This window comes from Heterodontus francisci, chromosome 9 (assembly GCF_036365525.1).
Source record: "Heterodontus francisci isolate sHetFra1 chromosome 9, sHetFra1.hap1, whole genome shotgun sequence".
NCBI classification, from domain to species: Eukaryota; Metazoa; Chordata; class Chondrichthyes; order Heterodontiformes; family Heterodontidae; genus Heterodontus; species Heterodontus francisci.
The window spans coordinates 46208853-46227817 of record NC_090379.1 but is presented as its reverse complement, the minus strand read 5'-3'; the positions used below and the strand labels follow the sequence as shown (position 1 = coordinate 46227817).

Below are 18965 nucleotides of genomic sequence, written 5' to 3'. Positions count from 1 at the left end.
GGCCTTGGCACAGGAGGGTTATAATATGGTTGTAGCATAGTTTTAATTATTAAAACACTGTAATTGTAAGGAAATGTTTGCTTAACAGGAAACATTCCACCTACATAATTACTATACATGTTAAAACAATCGAGATTTACAACCTCTCAGCACTACGGGGTTCAATTAATCTATTACTAACAGTCTGTGCTTCTGAATATGTTTCCTCCAAATTGTAGGACCCAGCTCAGTCTGCTGGTTTCCATCCATCAGGATATGTTGTTGCTATAGGAACCCAAACTGGAAGGTAAGTGTGAATAAGTGACTTCTCTATCAGTCAGACAGTACAATGCCAATTGCTGTTTTGTTTTGCTGTTTTTAATTATGTAAATTCACAGCAAATTGAAAAATAAAATTGGTCTGAAATAGATCATGTTTCTAAAGGTAAAGTTTTAAAAACTATGATTTCATTCATCATTTATAATACATTTTGGATGGAAAAGGGAGAAATGGATCAAGTCAGAATTTAAGGTTTTTCCTTTAATGAGGGAGTTATGTAGCAATAGTGGAACCTATTGGTAAGCTAAGGAATTGCTGACAGCACTGAAATTAGTTATACATTTGTGTTAAAGGGCCATTTTCACATTTTGTGATTTTAACTACAAATTAATAGTTTGCAGTGCTAATGGGAATATGGTTAAGTTGCATATGCCTTTTGTATGGAACCAATTGATATCCAGTGCATTTGCCTACTTTAATTGGACCAGTAGAGGTGGCACTGGGAACCCCAGTAACACGTATTACTGGACAAAAATCAGTACCACAAGTGTTCCCTCTTGGAGGGCACTACAACTAAAATAATCTAACCCGAGTTCCAATCAAACTGAAAGAAGTGCAATGTAAACAGTTGTCGTCAGTGACATTGGTTGCAGAGTGGATTTTGCATGTGAATCTTTTGCTAAATAGAACAATGCCATTTTCATCAAGTTATCCCAAAGCAGGCTTCAATTATATCTTAACATGCAGTAATAATTGATAGGCAATCATGGTTTAATTTGTTTCATTAACAGGTGGTTAGTTCTGGACACTGAATCAAAGGATCTGGTCACTGTTCACACCGATGGAAATGAACAGCTCTCAGTCATGCGCTACTCGCCAGGTACCCACCACTTTTAAATGGTTTACTGATAGTTTATCTGCAGAATTTTATTTTACTGCCTTGCAAAGCAAAGAAGAAATCATCCCACAACTTTTTTTGCACTGACTGATGCGACTTCTCACAGCTGCAGGTTCATAGCTGTGCAATGTGAAGTTATCATTTTCATTTTAAGACTGATGGTTTTTAATACGTTCTAGCTGCTGAGCTAGAAATAATCTGTCACCACTCTACAGATTGAATCTCTCATTTCCAGCAACAATCGTTGCTATTTTTGTGAAAAAAATGAAACCTTCATTCAAAAGGAAAAGTTTGTAGGGCTATGGCATAACAGTAGGAAACTGGGACTAATTAGCTCTTTCAAAGAGTCAGCACATGCATGATGGGCTGAATGGCCTCATTTTGTGCTGTATCATTCTATGATTCTTTTTGCTAAACTCAATTTCAAAGTTTCGGTAAGATTTTTGTGTCCCTCTTTTTCCCCCCAAGAACTTGGCCTCTAATCTTGGCAAGAATGAACCGCCTAGGTGCTTTTTGAACTGTATTTTCCAGTATCTATATTGCTGTTCCTTGTCCTCCAGCCCTTAAAAGTTTTTCCGTATGTTTTTTTTTTGCATCTTCACATCATGATGCTTTACCATTGATGAGAGGGCATGCATATTGCCAACTCCTGTACAACTGCTGTGAGATTGTGTAACAAATGAGTGACAGGTGATATATTTGATGGGAGAGGACCATGCTTCATTTCTGGCCTAGCTGAGCAAATTCCTCCAGAGAGATCAAGGTGTCTGAATGTCAGCATATGCTGGATATTCAAACTTCTAGAATGCCTTGACTGAGAATCACTGTTCAATCACCTGAGCTGTTGATTTTGTATTTGCTGGTGCTAGGGCTGGATTATTTCAATTGTTTAGTTATTACTTATGTTTAAAAAGGTCCTCACGTTTTTGTCAACAGCTCTGTTCCAGATTTCAACCTCTAAACAAGTTAATATTTAATATTCCTAGTCTGTATTCTATTTTTATTTATATCATTGCTTGTGTAGTTAGCATGTGATAATGAGGTGCATGCTACTGTAAATATCCCAGAACTGATGATTGAGTGAAGAATAGCCTGACAGATAGCTTTATGCCTGAGGCTGTGAGGGAGAATTATTTTAACAAAAATGTGTATTTATCCACCCCTTATTTAGTTCTAAATTTTCTTATTTGAATCAAAAATACAGTTAAGAGAGTAGCTTTTGAGGGCAAAATCAAAAGTTTACTTCATCATCAGATGCAACATATGATCATATTGACGTCAGCATTGTATCATTGACAATATTGAGTCCAACTATAGTAAGACATGGATATGCAGTGACTGAGTGCTACTCATCCTCTAACATAGATTCAAAATGGTGGGCCTGGTGAAGGATGATTTCTGGGATAGTAATATTGAACAATTCTAACTGATATTAATGTAGCATTAGTAATGTCAACCAGTAACATTTTATTTTAATTGCGTATTTTGAGAAGGATGTTGTACTTATTAAAAGCACAGGTTTGATTTAATTCCGTTATCAGTGATCTATTCTACTGTGTGCTTTTTTTTTTGTAGAGGGAAATTACTTGGCAATTGGCTCCCACGATAATTATATTTACATCTACACAGTCAATGAAAATGGCAGAAAATACAGCCGAGTTGGTAAATGCTCAGTAAGTTGCATTTAATCGAAATTGAACTGTAATGCATGTTTGTTTTGTGTTATAATGGTGGTTTGTTAAACCATTGGGGATCATTTTAATTTTAGGTGATAGTGTGAACTGGATGAATGATATCAGATCAGCCACCTCCCCGACTCAGTAGAAACAAAGATTTGGAGAGGTGTATAAGGGCCAGTTGATCCAGTATCACCACATTTACACTATCACCAAAAGTTAGCATTACCCCCATCATTCCAAACTCAGCAGCTTTTGTAAGTCAATCGGAAATTTCACATTTCAGTCAAAGGGCATTGATAAATGAACAGAGCTTTCCTTATGGAAATAAGGTGCTGCAAAGATTTTTAGTCTGCTGTGAAACCTGCTATTGTATGCAACTTTAGCAACAGTTTCATAGAGGCAGTTAGTTATGTACAATAATAGCCGAATTCATGTATAATCTAGATGTCATCTCTTCCCCTGATAGGGTCACTCCAGTTTTATCACACATCTTGACTGGTCGATTGACTCTCAGTATTTAGTGTCTAATTCCGGGGACTATGAGATCCTGTACTGTAAGTATTACATTGGCTAGATTCTAAATAAAAGTTAGTTTGTTTAGGAATTTTATTTTAAAAGGACAAGTCATACTATCAAAACAACGAGTGGCTTATATTGGCTCCTGGTTCGGCAATATCTCTATTTTAAAATTCGGATCCTTGTTTTCAAATCCCTCCGTGGCTTCACCCCTCGCCATCTCTGTAACCTTCTCCAACCCACAAAACTCTGAGATCTCTGCACTCCTCCAATTCTAGCCTCTGTGCATCCTCAATTTTAATCGTTCCACCATTGGCAGCCTGTAAGCTGCCTCGGCCCCATCTCTGGCAAAGCTTCAGAACACAAGTAGCATTACAGGCAACTGTTGCAGCAAGTGATAAAACAAATTCAAAGGTTTGATTAGAGCATCCCCTATTGGTGTTAAATGGAAATGTCATAGTTAAGCATGGACATCTTGAGACTCTCCATAGGATATATTTACATAAACAGTTTTTAAGTTTTCCACGTGCCTCTGTTAATATACTGGCCCGAATTTTGCAGTCAGCGATGATGGAACAGCCCTCTCTTTTTGCTTATAGCACAACATTTTGCATTATGCTTACAACTGCCCCAGATTTTCATGGGCTTTTTAGGGCAACTTAAAGTATTTAGAGATCCTTTTCGGTGTAGCATCCTCTGCAGGAGATCTGGTGGTGTGTATGAGCAGGGCAAGCAAAACCGCCCTCTTCAAGCAATCAGATTGAAGAGTCCTCACTGTGACGCGCAGAGAGGAATTTCACATCCCAAAAACAAATGCGTTTGGGTCGGGTGGGATGTGAAAATTTTAAAGATTTCAAACCCAAACTGAGCCCACCTTCAGCCTGCCTAATTCCAATGTTAATGGAGGCGGTGCAGTGTGGAGGGTGACCAACCCGTTCCCAGAAGGCTGGTTGATCATTTAAATATTATAATTAGGGCCCTGCCAAATTCACAGTCAAATTTTACAAATTTCATGGGTCACGGCATTTTAAGAATAATGAATTTCACAATTTCACATATTTAATTCTTAAATTTCACAGTGTTGCAACAAACCATGAAAAAGATCTATTTAAAAAAAGAGACAAAGGAGGTTTCTAGTTTCAAATAGCATTTATTGTATACTCAAAAACTATTGTAAAAAGATGACTATAAACAGGTTACATTCTTTACTCACTGAAGTCAGAGGTTGAATGTGAGCCTGGAGCAACCTGCAACTGTCTCTTCATTCCCTGTCTCTGCACTGTGAGCACCTGTCCGTGCTTAAACACAGCCCTCTCCACGCCCACAGAGTTTGTTGGAATTGTTAGACAGCATCGTGCTAGCCTTGCAGGTGAGTGAATGCACGCAGCTTTGGACAATCAAGTTTTTCCAATGGTATGTTGGCATTTGCAAAAGCATCCACAAATTCCATTATAACCAACTGACGATTTTCTGAGCTCTCTGTCGACTTCTTAAAAAAGAGATGAAATCATTGCTTGTTTTCTTTCATGTTCGTTTTCCAGCAGTGTGGTGCTGCATGATCTCTTTCTGCTGCACTGAGTTTTGGACTCTAAGTGGTGCAGAACTGTTGCCCACTATGTATGATCCAACGAAACATTGCAGCTTGTATAAAACAATCCACCTTCGGCATGCAGAATTTGGCTTCCAAATTCTTCCACTTGATCTGCTGCAGTAATGCTTGTGGTGTTTTTGATTTGCTCATTCTGGCATTCTCACTTGTCTGCAAACACTTGAGACTGCTTTTCTCAAAACTGCATTGGAAGCCCTCCCTCATCTACCAATTTGCGAGTTGAACCTTGTGTCAATCAGTAAAACGTGCGATATTTGCAACATGCCCAGTAATCAGCGAGTTCAGCCTGATGTCAATCAGTAAAACATGGGAAGTTCGCAAAATAACCAATTTCACGGAGGACCTGAGATTTCTCAGTCCGTGATGCAGTTTTCACGACTGTGAATTTGGTAGAGCACTAATTATAATGAGACTACGTGCATCATATTTAATTTCTCTTCCGGGTTTAACCTTGGCCAGCAGATTTTCCCAGGCCTCAGGAAACCTGGTAGCTAAAGAGAGGCATGGACTGTTTTGTGGAAATGTTAAGTGCCTTTACAATATAGCTTGTTAGCCAAGGGGAGCAGGAGTACTTCCACCTAGCCCACCAAACTAACCTGCTTCCCCCACACCCCACCATTGCCCACCACCCCTCCAGGATCAGCAACATCACCAAGCCCCAGGATCGGACCCACTCCAAGGTCAACTTTCCACCCCACGATTGGACAACCCTATGTTCAGACCACCCCTCCCCACCCCAGCACTCCCAGAAACCCAGCTGAAGGCCCTCCTTACAGCTTCGGGGCTGCTGCCTCCTTTAGAGACTCAATCAGGCCAGACTTCTGGGTTTCCAGACTATAACCCCTACGCCAATTGGGGAAATCATGCCACAGTAAAAATCGGGGCTGCAGAGTCTAAACCAGGAAGTATAAATTAGAATATTTAATTCAATGTAAAATCATGTACAGAAAATGAAATAAAGAAAGGCAACGATGGGAGTAAGAAAGAGACAAAAGTGACAGAAAGCAAAAGGTTAAAAATTATATTGATTTTTAATTTTTTTAAATGTCCAACAATAATTAAATTCTGAAGGAATGAGACTCCACACTTGTAAAATTAAAATTTCTGGGTCAGAATAGTTATTTGGCAGTAACTAAGACTCATCACATTGTTAAAAATTCACCTACACTTTATGCATCAGCCCTAATTTCTTCTGGCATGCTTCATGGGTAACTAGTGGGTAAATACCACAACTTTACACCCTTAATCTGTTTTCATACCAAATCTGTCACAGAGGTGTAGTGCCGCTTGTGGAAGAGCAGGGTAAATCAGACAGGAACTTCTGATTTCTGTGTTTAACTGTGCCTGTGCACTCACCGAATGTTGCTGTCTCACCTACTCCATAATAACTGTGAGTGTTGATAGTCCCACAATTATTCCTGTCACAAAATCCAGGCCCATTATAAATACGAGCATCTATGTGTAGATAGGTGGAGATTAGCGTCAGAGTGTTATTGCTGCTTTCTTTTTATTTTTCATATTCATTTGGGAGATATGGGTATTGCAAGCAAGGCTCAGTGCTGTTAGCTAGGGAATTCCAAGATTTTGACCTGGCAACGATGAAAGAAAAGTGACACATGTTCAAGTTGGGATTTGAGGGGGAACTTGGAGGTGATGGTGTTCCCGTGCATCTGCTCCCCTGTCCTTGTAGGTGGTGGAAACTGCAGATTTAGGTGGTACTGTCAAAGAAGTCTTGGCAAGTTGCTGCAGTGCATCCTATGGATGAGATGCCAATCAAGCAGCATGTTTTGTCCTGGATGGTGTCAATCTTCTTGAGTGTTGAGGTAGTTATACCAATTCAGGGAAGGGGGAGTATTCCATCACTCTGCTAACTTGTGCCTTTTAGATGGTGGCGAGGCTTTGGGGAGTCAGGAGGGAAGTCGCTCATCACAGAATAAAGTCTCTGACCTTTCATCCATATTGTTGGTATCTTTCCATCTACAAAAGATGATGGACATGCAGCAAACAATCCATTTAGGTGGGGTGTCTTCTCTTGGTGCACCTTTGTTGATGGCTGTGAAGGCCAATCCTTGAGAGGCAGCTTCTGCCACAACTGCTGCACGTGAAGCTGCCAAGTGACACTGTGAGTTGTTATTTTTGATGTTGGCACCTGTTGCCAAGCTGCTGTATCCACTGGTCATTATGATAGTGCCTGCCAGTCCACAGGATGTGTCGCTATTTCCCTCTTTCACCAGCTAGTGACTCCCAGGTCCAATAGTCGACATTTAGGGCCTTCATGTCATGCTTGCAAGCATCCTTGAAGCGGAGCTTTGGGCACCCCACTGGTCATCTGGCCCCGGAGACCTCACCATACAGAAGGTCCTTGTGTATGCGACCGTCTTCCATCCTGCAGAGGTGTCCGATCCACCAAAGCCCCCTCTGTTTGATTAGTGCCAACACACTGGGAACTCTGCCTTTGAGAGGACTGCCACATTTGTGATTTTGTCGTGCCAGGATATACCCATAATGTGCTGCAGACAGCAGAGACGGAAATTATTGAGCTTCTTTTCCTGGTAGCTGTAAGTCACCCATGTTTCACAGCCATACAGCAAGGTGCTGAGAACACAGATCTTATGAACCATCAGCTTGGTCCTAATGGTCAGCTTGGTGTTAACCCATGTGCGTTCCGCGAGTCGGCCAAAGGTGGTAGCTGTTTTCCCTATGCTTCTATCAAGCTCTCCATCAAGGGACAGATTGTCTGTTACTGTGGACCCAAGGTTGCATTTCCAGCCAGAAATGAAAGAAAGAACTGGCACTTATAAAATGCTTTTGATGACCTTAGGACATTCCAAAGTGCTTCACAGCCAATGAATCTTTTTTTTTAAGTAGAGCCAATTTTATAATGTGGGAAAATCCAGCAGCAACGTCCTACAAATAGCAACAATGACTAATTAAATGGGTTTAGAGATGTTGCTTGAAGGATGTTGACCAGGGCACTGAAAGAACTCTGCTCTTTAACTGATGTTGTGGGTTCTATTACATTCACCTGAGGAGGCAGACGGGATGTTTTTTTTCATGCCTAATCTGAAAGACGGTACCTCAGTCAGTAGAGCAGTCCCTCAGCACTGCGCTGAGGTGTCAGCTGAAATTATGTACGCAACTCTTGGACTGGGACTTGAACCCATGCCCTCCTGACTCAGAGGGAGAGTACTACTACTGAACCAGTTGAGAGGTAAGGAAAGATTTCCTTTAGTGCAATATGACCATTTTTATATATTTTTTAAATCCCAAATATTACAATCAAAAAGGGCATTATCTAACAAATGGAGGTAGATTTTTAATTAAGATTTATTCAAATTTTGGATGTTGACAGTGTTGTAGGCCCAATTTTAACTCTATGTAAGTGAATGGGTTTTGAGTGAGTTAAAATTGGGCTTTGTGATTCCAGTCTATCTTCAACTGGATTTCTATTGTTTAAGCTGCATTAGTAAATTTTCATATCGCAAGGATAACTTTTGACGGAAGCATGTTTAAGTGTCTTGAATGTATAGTTTCGTGCCTTGAAATGATTCTCTAATAGCCTGTGTGGAATACAAATTATAGTGATAAAATTCATCATTTACCATTTACTCCAGTGTGACCGAATCCTTGTGTTTTACTTTGCTTTTCATGTACAGGGATGCCTTCAGTCTGCAAGCAAGTGGTGGGTGTTGAAAATGTCAGGGATGTTGAGTGGGTCACTTATACCTGCACATTAGGATTTCATGTATTTGGTAAGTATTCTGATTATTCATATCTGTTGTAAGGAAGACTTGCAATGTTCCTACAACCATACTGGTGCAAAAAAATCCAATCTCTTCAAATAATTTACGGCTGTCTGATGTTTTGATGATGCAGGCTGTCTGGTGCTCTGGCGATGTAGCCCATCTGATATGGTGCTGTCTGGTGCTCTGGCGGTGCTGTCTGGTGCTCTGGGGATGCAGGATGTCTATTAATTGTATACTAATTGTATTTAATTGTGCACAGGTGGTGGGCATTAACTGGGGATTCAGTTGTGCTCCTACAAATAGGAACAGCCTGAAACTGTGGTGGTTGGGTTTGAAGGTGCATGTTTGTAATGCATATCTCTGTAGATATAAGCCTATAAAACTGTGTAAAGATTGGCTCCAGTTCTAGCCTTCACCACTAGCCTTTCTGGAATATAACATGGTAGCATAACATGAAAGATGAAGGATGGAAACTTAAAAAAAATCAGACATGAAACTAAAATCCTAGTAGCCATTATGTAAAATGGCAGAAAACAAATTTGATGATCTGTTAAAGGCTGATGAGGCATGGTCAGAATTTGATTGCTTTCAGAAAACAGATGAGTTCCATGGAAGAATATATTAACAGCTTGTATAAAAAGGTTGACAAAAATCAATTTGAGGATCCCTGGATTGGTACTATTGTTTAAATTACTGGATTAGAGTCATAGAGTCATTTATGGCACAGAAGGAGGCCATACAGCCCATTGAGTCCACGTTGGCTTTCCACAGAGATATGCTGTCAGTCCCACTCCCCAACTCGATCTCTGTAGCCCTGTTAGTCTGTTTCTCTCAAGTGGCCATTCAACTTCCTCTTGAAGTCAGTGATTATCTCCGTTTCCACCACCCTTGTGAGCAGCGAGTTCCAGGTCATTACCACCTGCTGCCTAAAAAGTGCTTCCTCATATTTCCCCTACACCTTTTGCCCAAAACCTTCAATCTGTGTTCCCTAGTCCTTGTATCATTTGTTAATGGGAATAGCTTTGCCTTGTCTAACTCACCTAAGCCTGTCCTAATCTTGTACACTTCTAATATATCTCCCCTCAATCTCCTTTGTTCCGAGGAGAACAAACCCAGCTTTTCCAACCTAACCTTGTAACTAAAAGTCCTGGAATCATTTTGGTAAATCTCCTCTGCATCCTCTCAAGGACCCTTACATTCTTCCTAAAGTGTGGTGACCAGAACTGGACACAATACTCCAGTTGGGACCTAGCCAGAGCTTGATAAAGGTTCAGCAAAACTTTCCTGCTTTTGTATTCTATGCCTCTGTTTATGAAGTCCAAGATCCCATATGCTTTACTAACCTCTCTCTCAATATATCCTGCTACCTTCAAAGATTGCTGCACATGCACCCCAGGTCCCTCCGTTCCTGCACATTCTTTAGAACTGTACCATTGAGTATATATTACCTCTCTCCATTCCTTCCGCCAAAATGCATCACCTCACATTTGCCAGTATTAAATTCCATCTGCCACCTCTCTGCACATTCTGCTAGCCTATCTATGTCCTGTTGCAGGCGGTTCATATCAACCGAACTGTTTGCCGCACCTCCAAGTTTGTATCGTCAGCAAATTTTGAAATTCTACTCTCTATTCCAAGATCCAAGTCATTTATATATATCAAGAAAAGCAGTGGTCCCAGCACTGACACTTGAGGAACACCACTGTCTACCATCCTCCAGTTTGAAAAGCATCCATTTGCTACGACTCGCTCTTTTCTGTCCATGAGCCAATTTTTTATCCAAGTGGACATTGATCCTCCTATTCCATGAGCTTTAATTTTGTAAACCAGCCTTTTAAATGATACCTTATCAAATGCTTTCTTAAAATCCATATAAACAACATCCACCGCATTCCCTTCATCAACGTTCTCTGTTACGTCATCAAAAAATTCAATTAGATTTGTCAAGTTGTGAAACCCAGAGCTCCAGCTGCTGCAACTGATGACACTTCCCACACATATGGTTATCCAGGATCGAGAAGTGTTCTGGAGTTCTCACAAAGCACAGGATGTACACTCCTGAGGTTGGAGCAGCCCTGCCATTTCTCTATCTATTAGAGAATAGACCTTGGTACCACAACTAAACCCTGCTACTAATAAACCCTGCTCCTACTAATACTAATAACCCTACCAATAGTAATAAACCTTTCCAACAGTAATAATAACCTTACTACTGATAATATAAACTTAACCAATACTAATCTACCTTACCACTATTAATACATGCTACCAGTGCCAAGGTTTCTGATATGGACAAGCTATTGATTCTAACTGGTCTTCAGTTCTTGGAGAGGAAGATTCTGTTGGATCAGATGTCTGCAGTCTTTAAAAAAATTCCTGGAGAAACAATCATTTCCCTCAGCCTTCATGGAACAAATGAGACATTCCGCGGTGACACAAAGAATAGAAGATGCAATGATTGTCAGATTTCTAAATAATCCAGCTACCAGATGCAGGCATCAATACAATAGAATGATCAAAGACTTGAGATATAGGAGCCCATTGAGCCTGCTCCGCCATTCAATATGATCATGGCTGATCTTGGGCTTCAACTCCACTTTCCCACCTGCTCCCCATATCCCTTGATTCCCTGAGACACCGAAAATCTATCTCAGCCTTAAATATGTTCAGTATATACAGGCAGACTGAGGATGAAAGTACCTTTAGCAGATCTGGCTATTACAGCAGAAGACTAAATTGAAACAACAAAAATGGGTTAATGAATCCCAGGAATGCCCAAGGAACAGTTAATAGGTGCTTCTGGTGTGACTGAAAGCATCATTATGTGGTGAACTGTCCAAAGCCAAGAGGCAGTGTCCTCAAAATGACACATGATGAAACGGATTCTGAGGAACAGGATGGAGATAATGATAAATCCAATTATATCCAAATTGTTCTGGTCATAAGTAGTTTTAGTCCTCTGATGAATGTCTTAGTCATGGGCTCCTTTGACTGTGCAGTACTAGATAGCACTTGTGCTTCAGCAGGATGTGGAACAGATGGGTTAAAATGTTATCTTGATTCACTAGATGATGAGGATCAGCGCAAGGTTAAGGAATATAAATGTACTGCTTGCTTTAGGTCTGCTGATGACAACACATAGAATTACTATTCTCTTTAGTGATTTCAATGTAAAATACCTCAGCTAATCCATTTTATAAGTACTGATGTAGTCTCTAGTGAAATACCTATTGTAAATTGTGCTTAATAAAATGCAGGTGGAGGGTGTAAATTAGGGTCTTACTTAAGTATATATAAGGAGACACTTACTGAAGTTTTGAGTGAGTAGCTGCAGGTTTGTGATCTTTTTAATTTGTAAAATAAATGCAAGACTGAGTGAAGATTGGCTGCAGCGTAACCCTGTAATAACAAGCCTTCTGGAGTAGAACACCTATGCTGTTGAGTATACCTTCTCTGAAAAAGGCACAAATGAAACTTGACATGGAGCATGATAAGGCAGTTATTTTTGGAAAGTCAGTTGGTCTGCAGTTTACCCAGTCAGGACATTATTGGATCATGCTTGGCATGACGTTGAGCTCTTCTTCCGTCGCCTCCGCCTCCGGGCTCACTTCTTTGACCAGGAGTCCTCCCCCCGATCAGCAGACCCATTCACCCGCCTCCAGCATTTTCCCTCTACCTGGACCCCTCCCCCTGGCCTCTTACCCGATCTTGATCTCTTCATTGAAAACTGTCGGCGAGACATTGGTCATCTCAATATCTCTGCCCCCCTCACTCACTCTAACCTGTCCCCCTCTGAACTTCAGGCACTCCGTTCTCTCAGGTCTAACTCCGACATGGTCATCAAACCTGCAGACAAGGGTGGTGCTGTTGTTGTATGGCGTACCGACCTCTACCTTGCAGAAGCTCAACGCCAACTCACAGACATTTTTTCCTACCTCCCTCTGGACCATGGCCCCACCACCGAACATCAAGCCACTGTCCAAAGGACTGTCACTGACCTCATCTCCTCTGGAGATCTTCCGTCTACAGCTTCCAACCTCATAGTTCCACAACCCCAGACAGCCCGCTTCTACCTCCTTCCCAAAAAGCTTCCCTACCTCCAGTCCCACAAACGGGACTGTCCCGGCAGACCCATTGTGTCAGCCTGCTCCTGCCCCACTGAACTTATTTCTTCCTACCTTGACTCTATCTTTTCTCCGCTGGTCCAGTCTCTTCCCACCTACATCCGTGACTCTTCTGACGCCCTATGTCATTTTGACAATTTCCAGTTTCCTGGTCCCAACCGCCTCCTCTTCACTATGGACGTCCAATGGCTCTAGACCTCCATCCCCCACCAGGATGGTTTGAGGGCTCTCCGCTTCTTCCTTGAACAGAGGCCCAACCAGTCTCCATCCACCACCACCCTCCTCCACCTGGCTGAACTTGTTTTCACATTGAACAACTTCTCCTTCAACTCCACTCACTTCCTTCAAGTAAAAGGTGTTGCTATGGGTACCCGCATGGGTCCTAGTTATGCCTGTCTTTTTGTGGGATATGTCGAGCATTCTTTGTTCCAGTCCTACTCAGGCCCCCTCCCCCAACTCTTTTTCCTGTACATTGATGACTGTATCGGTGCCGTTTCCTGCTCCCGCCCCGAACTGGAAAACTTTATCAACTTTGCTTCCAATTTCCACCCTTCTCTCACCTTTACATGGTCCATCTCTGACACTTCCTTTCCCTTCCTCGACTTCTCTGTCTCCATCTCTGGGGATAGGTTGTCTACTAATATCCATGATAAGCCCACTGACTCCCACAGCTACCTCGACTACACTTCTTCACACCCTACCTCCTGTAAGGACTCCATTCCATTCTCCCAGTTTCTCCGTCTCCGACGCATCTGCTCTGATGATGCTACCTTCCATGATGGTGCTTCTGATATGACCTCCTTTTTCCTCAACCGAGGATTCTCCTCCGCTGTTGTTGACAGGGCCCTCAACCGTGTCCGGCCCATTTCCCGCACCTCTACCCTCACCCCTTCCCCTCCCTCCCAGAACCGTGATAGGGTTCCCCTTGTCCTCACTTTCCACCCCATCAGCCTCCATATCCAAAGGATCATCCTCTGCCATTTCCGCCACCTCCAGCGTGATGCCACTACCAAACACATCTTCCCCTCCCTTTTCCTGTCAGCATTCTGAAGAGATCGTTCCCTCCGCGACACCCTGGTCCACTCCTCCATTACTCCCACCACCTCGTCCCTGTCCCATGGCACCTGTCCCTGCAATCGAAGGAGGTGTAATACCTACCCATTTACCTCCTCTCTCCTCACTATCCCAGGCCCCAAACACTCCTTTCAGGTGAAGCAGCAATTTACTGTACTTCTTTCAATGTAGTATACTGTATTCGCTGCTCACAATGTGGTCTCTTCTACATTGGGGAGACCAAACGCAGACTGGGTGACCGCTTTGCGGAACATCTCCGCTCAGTCCGCAAGCAGGACCCTGAGCTTCCGGTTGCTTGCCATTTCAACACTCCCCCCTGCTCTCATGCTCACATCTCTGTCCTGGGCTTGCTGCAGTGTTCCAGTGAACATCAACGCAAGCTCGAGGAACAGCATCTCATTTACCGATTAGGCACACTACAGCCTGCCGGACTGAATATTGAGTTCAATAATTTCAGAGCATGACGGGCCCCCCATTTTACTTTTATTTTTAGTTATTTTTTCTTTTTAAATTTTTCACAATTTTTTTTGTTTATTTCATTTCATCTTAGTTTGTTCAGTTTGCTTACCCACTGTTTCTTTTTCATGTTTGTACTTGCTGCTGTTCAATCTTCAGTCTGTTAACACCCTATTTGTACTAATGCTTTGTCTTTCAACACACCATTAACATATTGTTTGCCTTTGCTCCATGACCTTTTGGTCAGCTATGTGGCCTTGTGCAATCTGCACCTCCTTTGTTATCTCTTGCCCCACCCCCACCTCACTTGCTTATAACCTTTGACATTTCTAATATTTGCTCGTTCCGGAGAAGGGTCACTGACCCGAAACGTTAACTCTGCTTCTCTTTCTGCAGATGCTGCCAGACCTGCTGAGTGGTTCCAGCATTTCTTGTTTTTATTTCAGATTTCCAGCATCCGCAGTATTTTGCTTTTATTTTAGGACATTTTATTGTATCCCCTTAATAAAACTTGCTGTTTCTCATCAGGGTGTTAGACAAGTATTAATGGTATCAGGTGAAAAGAATCAAAGAGAAAAAAGCAAATTGACATAAAGTTACACAATTTGCTCACCCTACTTGTCAAAGGTTAAATATCCTGCTGAAAGATGCAGGTATAGTTGAAGAAGAGTATACAAGGCTGATAGAAGAGATGAGTGAGAAGTGTAAAATTGGAGGACGACGCCATGTCCTATTGTTAGCCTTCCATTGGCGTGTGACTTTAATAAGGTAGTTGCTATGGATCTAAAGATATGGACAAAGACTGAATTATTTTCATTTTACATTTTACAGACCTGGTGACCAGATTTAGTCTTTCTACAATAATACATAGTAAGGACATAAGGGTTATTATAGACATGACCATGGAGAAATGGATAGGGACTGGACTTGGGACACTATTGAAGTTTCTGACCGATAATGGAGATGTGTGAAAATATGAACATTATGGTCATGAATACCACAGCTGAAAGTCCTTTCAGCGATGAACGTTGTGAAAGGAATCATGCGGTGATCGATGAAATGCTGCATAGAAATTTTAGATCATCAGCCAACTGCAAGTTGACAACCTCCTTATCATAGATGGTTCATGCAAAGAATTCATTCCAGATGGTTGGAGGTTATCGTCCCTATCGATTAGTCTATGAGCAAAATCCTAAATTATATCTGTTCTGTGCAATAGTCCTCCTGCGCAACAAGGTACTAGAATTAGTTCAATTTTTCTCTGTACATTTGAGTACTTGACATGCAAGGAAATAGGCTTTCATCAGGGTTGAGGTCTTGGAGAATATTTGGAGAGCACTGTAGCATCGTATAAGACCATCTGAGACAAACTTCAATTTAGGAGATTTAATATACTATAAAAGAGAGGGTCATAGGGAATGGAAAGGCCCTGGTAAGCTAATAGGTTGTGATGGTAAATACACACGGTATTCAAACTGCTAAGGTTCATTCCTAATGATTAATCAGAATTAATTACAGAATCTCAGAATCTAAGCAGGGTCTGTATTGGAGTTTAGAAGGTTGAGAGGTCATCTTATTGAAACATATAAGATCCTAAGGGGACTTGACAGGGTGGATGGTGAAAGGATGTTTCCATTTGTGGAAGACTAAAACTAGGGGGCACAATTTAAAAATAAGGGGTCTCCCATTTAAGACAGAAATGAGGAGAAATTTTTTTCTCTCAGAGAGTCGTGAGTCTGTGGAACTCTCTTCCTTAGAGAGCGGTGGAGGCAAGGTCATGGAATGTTTTTAAGTGGAGGTAGACAAATTCTTGACAAGGGAGTCAAAGGGTATCGGGGGTAGGCAGAAAAGTGGAGTTGAATCCACAAACAGATCAGCCATGATCTAATAGAATGGCAGAGCAGGCTCGAGGGGTAGAATAGCCTACTCCTGCTCCTAGTTCGTATGTTTGTATTGATGATGGAAGTAAACAAGACACCTTGTTACTCAAATGCTCATGTGTTTTCTGATGAAGGTCCTGAGGAACAGAAAGTGGTAGATTAAGGGCTGGATAATGGTACTGTGAGTGATCAGAACACACATTATAGAGCCAACACACCCACAGGCCAATTATCCAGAGTGGGTACTCGGGTGACATATATTCCTGTGGGGTCTAATCCAGAGAGATGTGACAATTGTGGGACTTGCAGGAAAAGCTACTGACAAGTTTAAATATTGGTTGAATCTTAGGATAATGGTCAAGAAATTAGTTCCATGGACTGGCAGAATGGGGTGAAAGAGTGGAGAGTAAGAAAGCGCAGCGCAAGGAGTGAGAGTGAACTCAGAAATGACTTGTGTCAGAAAATGATCGCATACTGGAGAAAGAACCTTCGATAGTGCAAGAGAGAGTTCTCACAGTATTAGTCCCAGCAGACATAAAAGTGGAAATGTAGGCCAACGCTTCAATACATTAGGTGGTGAAATAAAGACCACAGAACAGTCTCGTAACAGAAGTCCTCATGATTGTGAAGTTTTGGTGGCTGCCAATAAACTTGAGGATAAACTAATGAGAGGCAAAACCGAAAGGAGTTAGACAGTTGGAGTGAATCTGGAGTGTTTTCTGAGGTAGCAGGTAAAGGTCAACCATCCTTGTCACATAGGTGGATTTGTACTCAGACTTGCAGATGAGACATAAGGCTAAAGCAAGGCTAGTTGCTATGGGTTTTGAAGAGCGACTAGTTGATACAGATGTTAGAGTGGATTCTCCCACAGCTGGAAAAGTAATCTTAAAAATGTTTTTAGCTCTGTTGGCCACATATTCTTGGGAGTGTAGGTCAATCGACATAAAAACTGCACATCTGCAAGGCAATACGTTTCATAGAGAAGTGTTTTTAAAATTGCCCAAACAGGCAGCAGATGCAGAAGGAAAACTATGAAAAATAAACAAATGCACCTATGGTTTGAATGATGATTTTTCAGTGAGATCTGTTTTGCTGAAAATATGTTGTGTTCAAATAAAAGCAGATCCTGCAGTGTTTTATTGGTATCATAAAAGGAAAACGTTCAGGCATCTTCATGATACATGTTGATGATGTATTATGGGGTGGTACAGTGGAATTTGAGAAATGTATTATTAATAAGATTACAGTAGAATTTATAATTGGGAGTCAGGCTTGTGGGGCTTTTAAATATATTGGTTCATATATTAAGCAAAATAGGTCTGGAATAACTTTAAATCAGCAGTCCTATTTAGAGAGTGTTACTCCCATCCCAGTTAATCATACTAGGTCTGTACTATGATGAAACACCCTAAAGTAGAGAATGTTTTAAGGGCAAATAAAATATTAAAAAGGAAATAAATCTGGTTAAATGCATATTTAAGTTCTCATCCAAAGAACATGAAGCTAGTCATTTTTAATGATGCTTCACACGCCAATTTTCCTGATTGGTATTCCAGTGCAGCTTCTGATGGGTGAGAATGAGAAATGTTGCCCTTCAGTTTGGGAAGCTAAGAAAATAAAAAGAGTTGTTAAAAGTACTTTAGCTGCTGAAACACTGGTTCTTGTGGAGGCAGTGGTTATGGGATTCTATTTGTCAAATACTTTAAATGAAATTTGGTATAATGGGCATACTGAAGATAGTATACCATTTGAATTTTATGTAAATAATCGTTCATTGTGGAATAATCCACGAAAAGTGAGAGTGAGGAAAGGTTACTGATTGACGTTGCTGGCATGAAACAAATTCTGGAGATAAAGGAAACCTCTGAAATTAAATGGATGGATTGAGATCACCAACTGTCAGATTGTTTTACAAAAAGAAATGCATTGTGGGAAGAAATTGTTAGGTATCCTAGAGGAGGGGCATCATGCAATGTAATGCTTTGTAGAAAATATGGAGGTCTTTAATTTGTTTTGAAATTTTGGTTGTACATATAAACCCTAATTTTTATTTCGAGAGAGAAGGCAATCTATTAATTGTATATTAATTGTGTTTAATTGTATATAGGTGGTGGGCATTAACTAGGGATTCACATGCTCTTATATACAGAATCTGACTGAAACTGTGGTGGTTGGGTTAGGAGGTGCATGTTTGTAATGTGTATCTCTTTAAATAAAAGCGTATAAATATGTGTAAAAATTGACTCCAGTTCTATCCTTCACCACCAGGCTTTCTGGAATTTAACACTGTCTGATATCCTGGTGGTGCTTCGGTGGTGCAGACTGTCTGATGCTCTGGTGATGCTATCTGGTGTTCTGTCAGTGTTTTCTGGTGCTCTAGGGCTACAGCCTTATTGTTCTGGCGATGAAGGCCGTCTGATAGCTCTGATGTAACAGTTTGGGCTCCCATATTTGTTTGTCAGTTCAGATTACTGCTTTAAAATATTTAGGTTCTGCCTACCTAACTTGGAAATGACCACTAGTATTCAACCAGGTTCACTGTAAGAACACAAAGTAGTAGACCGATACATCTCTGAGGAAGAAGAGAGTCACCGAAGACCATTATGTTGCTTTAACAGAAGCTGTAGCATTTGCATACCCATAGGCTTCCTTTGAATCACTCACCTTCCCATGGTGAAAAGAGTCAATTGCGATTGGAACAACTTTTTATTTAATTTTGAAGACA

The 18965-nt window shown here is 41.2% G+C and overlaps 1 protein-coding gene and 1 long non-coding RNA gene across 8 annotated transcripts in view; one reads left to right on the top strand and one right to left on the bottom strand.

Moving 5' to 3' along the window:
- eml1 (EMAP like 1) overlaps positions 1-18965 on the top strand; it is a 243796-nt gene that overhangs the window by 216502 nt on the left and 8329 nt on the right. For all 3 annotated transcript variants that reach the window (XM_068038955.1, XM_068038954.1, XM_068038953.1), the window contains 5 exons: positions 219-286; positions 1050-1138; positions 2732-2829; positions 3302-3389; positions 8617-8712. In XM_068038955.1, the coding sequence (XP_067895056.1) occupies positions 219-286; positions 1050-1138; positions 2732-2829; positions 3302-3389; positions 8617-8712 (439 nt within the window). The remainder of the gene's footprint in view (positions 1-218; positions 287-1049; positions 1139-2731; positions 2830-3301; positions 3390-8616; positions 8713-18965) is intronic.
- LOC137373720 (uncharacterized) overlaps positions 1-18965 on the bottom strand; it is an 87907-nt gene that overhangs the window by 66268 nt on the left and 2674 nt on the right. The gene's annotated exons all lie outside the window — the stretch shown is intronic.